This window comes from Arachis hypogaea, chromosome 17, assembly GCF_003086295.3.
Source record: "Arachis hypogaea cultivar Tifrunner chromosome 17, arahy.Tifrunner.gnm2.J5K5, whole genome shotgun sequence".
NCBI classification, from domain to species: Eukaryota; Viridiplantae; Streptophyta; class Magnoliopsida; order Fabales; family Fabaceae; genus Arachis; species Arachis hypogaea.
In genome coordinates this window covers 85329466-85332935 of record NC_092052.1, presented here as the reverse complement: position 1 = coordinate 85332935, position 3470 = coordinate 85329466, and the positions used below count along the sequence as shown (strand labels likewise).

Below are 3470 nucleotides of genomic sequence, written 5' to 3'. Positions count from 1 at the left end.
TCTGGGAACACCGACTGCGGCGACCAAGTCGGTCACTAGAGCGGGAAAGGGTAGGTTCCCTTTAGCGTGGATGCGGCCCATGGATTGGCGAATGAGACGGAGAATGTGCACCGGTCTTTCGGTGAAGACACACCAAACCAACAAGGCTAACTCGGCAGTGATAGATGAGCCATGGGTGCTTGGGAGCACATACTGAGCTAGAATTTGGGCCCATGCTTGAGCCTCTCTAGTGAGAAAGCCTGCAGTGATGCCCTTGGGCCGGGGGTTTCATCCTTCTTCAAATCCAGAAAGATTCGGGTATAGCAATGACCTTGAGGATAGCATCCCAATCAAACACATGTTGGCACCGTGCCGACAAAATCTCTTGATAAGCATCAATCCCTTCCGTTAATGGTCTAGTCTTAAACACGTTTTGGATGGCCTCCTCTGTGATGGGAACTTGCTTTTGACGCATAAATACCGATGTAAGGGAGGGGGAGTGGTAGTTGGTGTAAAATTCAACCACCCAAGACAAGTTTGCCTCCCGCGGCTTCCTCAATAGGAATTCCCATTGCCGCTGTTCGATGCGGGGCATGATGAGTGGTATAACATGAGCCGGAGGGGCTAGAAGGGGCTCCGCATGATAGTTCCTTGGTTTGACCAAGGGGAAGACAAGTTCACAATATCGGTTGGGGAACTTGTTCGGATCCCTTGCCAGATTGTCCTTTTCCAAAACATCAATGTAAGCAACGCTCCTTGTCTTGGTGAGGAGGGGCTTAACTTTAGGTGCTTGTTGTGCTTTGCTAGTGGACCGTGAGGGTGCCTTCTTGGGTGCTTTTCCATTGTCTCTTTTGATCACCATCCTAGAAAAGAAGGAGAAGCGGTGAAATTAAGCTTAAAGAGGATTCAAGAAAGAATAAGCATGCTAGTGATAAGGCATAAAAGATAAGTAGCTTAGACACATGACAGCTGCAACATGAGACTAAGTCCATAATAAAAATTTTGGCTAATCACTAGCAAGTGATGCCTGAGTGGTATAGGCCTGCAAACAAGACACATGAGAAGCACACACTCTTAACATCAATAGCAAGAAGTGAAAAATAGGGGAAGAGCATGGAGAAATAAAACAAGAAATATAGTAAGCTCAATGCACATATGAACAAACAAGTGAATGAGAAAGAGCACTAAGATAGAAAACACTAAGTTAAAATAACTCCAAAAAGTCATGTGGGTCTTTCATCAAACACTTGGTGTGCATCCCTTTTTTGACAAAAATTGAGAGAAGAGTAACAATGTGACATCCCATAAAGCATCATCAATCATCATATCATACCACAAATTGCAAAGAAAGTAAGTAAATCAAACAAGCTAATCAAAGCAAGAGTAAACTCCACTTGGAACACCCATAAGAGAATAAAAAGAAAGAGGGAAAGAAAATTCAACAATCAAAGGAAACATGAATGAAATTACTAAGGGGAAGAGTAAGGGAATGTAACTAAGGAAAGGAGAAAAAAGAAACAAAGAAAACTAAACAAAAAAATAGAAAGAGAAGTACCTTGAGAGGAGGAGGAAGAAAAATGGGGTATGGAGGTGGGAGAGAAGGTAGGGAAGAGTGAGAGAAAGAATAGGGAAAAAGGGGGTGTGGGATCGCCGGAGGTGGTGGTTGCCGCCGGTGGTGGCGGAGAAGGGGTGGTGGAGATCGTAGAGGAGGGTAGAAGTGAAGAAAAATGGGGGTGGTAAGAAGAAAGAAAGAAAAATGAAGGAGGAAGGCGCGCTCTAATTCAATTGGTTCGCGGAACCGACGTGCGTGCGCCATGCACGCGTGCGCGTGCATGGGCGAAAATGAGTAAGGGCGCGGACGCGCACGGTACGCATGGGCGCAAAGTTGGCAAAATGTGGGTGTGCGCGCGAGCACCAGGTACGCATGCGCGTGCATATGGGTTGTGCCCTCAGCACAGGTTGGGCACAACTCTGGCCCAACTCTCGGGAAAAAGTACCAGAAAATAGAATTTGGTGATCACCGCGGACGCGCACAATGCGGTGACGCGTCAATTGGCATGATGGTCGAGCTACGCGTGCGCGCCTCTTGCGCATATGTGTGAGGGGAGTTGGGCCAGTAAGATGAAAGTGGCCCAACTAGGGCACAACTCTCGGGAGGGATGGGCCAGGATCACAAATCACATTAGTGACGCGTACGCGGCTAGTGCGCGGACACGTGCTTTTGCGCGAATGGCCATGGACGCGTACGCGCACGGTGCGCCGCACGCATGATGCTGGTTATGCCTAGGGCCCAGAATTGGCCCAGAATTTGCACAACTCTCTGGAAGATGGCCCAGGAGCTGCGAAGACCTAAGGACGTGTACACGCACGGTTCGCACACACGTGCCCCCCTCCCCCCTTTTTTTTTGAATGAATCATGAAAGATGCCTAATTGTCATGAATTAAATGGCCAATCCAGCCAAAGAGGCGAAAAACACCCAAAATCAATGTAAGACCTAAAGAGGGGTGTTCTTCTACCACACAATCAAATCATCCATGGAAAAATCAATGCAAGGTTTCATGAGTAAAATATCCTAGGTATTTACAATTAACTCTAATCAAATAGAACTATAGCTAAGCAATCGCAAACTAATCAAGAGTTTAAAAAACTATATACAAAAGGGTAAAAAGGATAGATCTCACCATGGTGGGGTGTCTCCTACCTAGCACTTTTGTTTAATGTCCTTAAGTTGGACTTCCACTAGCTCATTGCTCTTTGCCAAGAGGTGCATCTTCCAAAAGGAATACCTCAATCTCTTTGTTGCTCTTCATTTGCTTACCATGATACAACTTGAGACGGTACCCATTGACCTTGAAGATATCCGAACTTGAGCAATGGCATAAATGGTAAACCCCATAGGGTTCCACTTTCACTACTTGATCTGGGCCTTCCCATTTTGACTTTAGTTTACCAGGCAACAATCTCAATCTAGAATTGTAAAGAAGGACTAGATTACCGGCTTTAAATTCTTTGCCTCTTATGTTCCTATCATGCACGGCTTTCATTTTTTCCTTGTAAAGTCTAGAGTTCTCATAAGCTTCAAGCCTCAAACATTCCAACTCCGCTAATTGTAGCTTCCTCTCAATTCCGGCTCCACCCAAACTTGGATTACACTCCTTGATGCCCCAATACGCCTTGTGTTCTATCTCCACCGGTAAATAGCAAGCTTTGCCATACACCAACCGAAAGGGACTCATGCCAATTGGCGTTTTGTATGCCGTTTGGTAGGCCCATAATCCATCGGTGAGTTTGGCACTCCAATCTTTCCTATTGGGCTTCACAATCCTTTCCAAGATGTGTTTAATCTCCTGATTGGAAACCTCGGCTTGGCCGTTTGTTTGTGGGTGGTAGGCTGTGGCTACTTTATGCATGATGCTATACTTCTTCATGAGTCCTTCCATTCTTTTGTTACAAAGGGTGAACCTTGGTCGCTCACGATTGCCTGTGGCGA

At 46.1% G+C, this 3470-nt stretch overlaps 1 protein-coding gene across 1 annotated transcript; it reads right to left on the bottom strand.

The window, feature by feature from the left end:
* Positions 1 to 985: 985 nt before the first annotated feature.
* LOC112763477 (uncharacterized) lies at positions 986 to 3216 on the bottom strand. Its single transcript, XM_025809134.1, has 2 exons — positions 2767 to 3216; positions 986 to 1021 (listed from the first exon to the last, which is right to left on the bottom strand). Exons 1-2 carry the CDS (start codon positions 3214 to 3216, stop codon positions 986 to 988), a joined length of 486 nt encoding a protein of 161 aa, XP_025664919.1.
* Between the last annotated feature and the right edge of the window lie 254 nt (positions 3217 to 3470).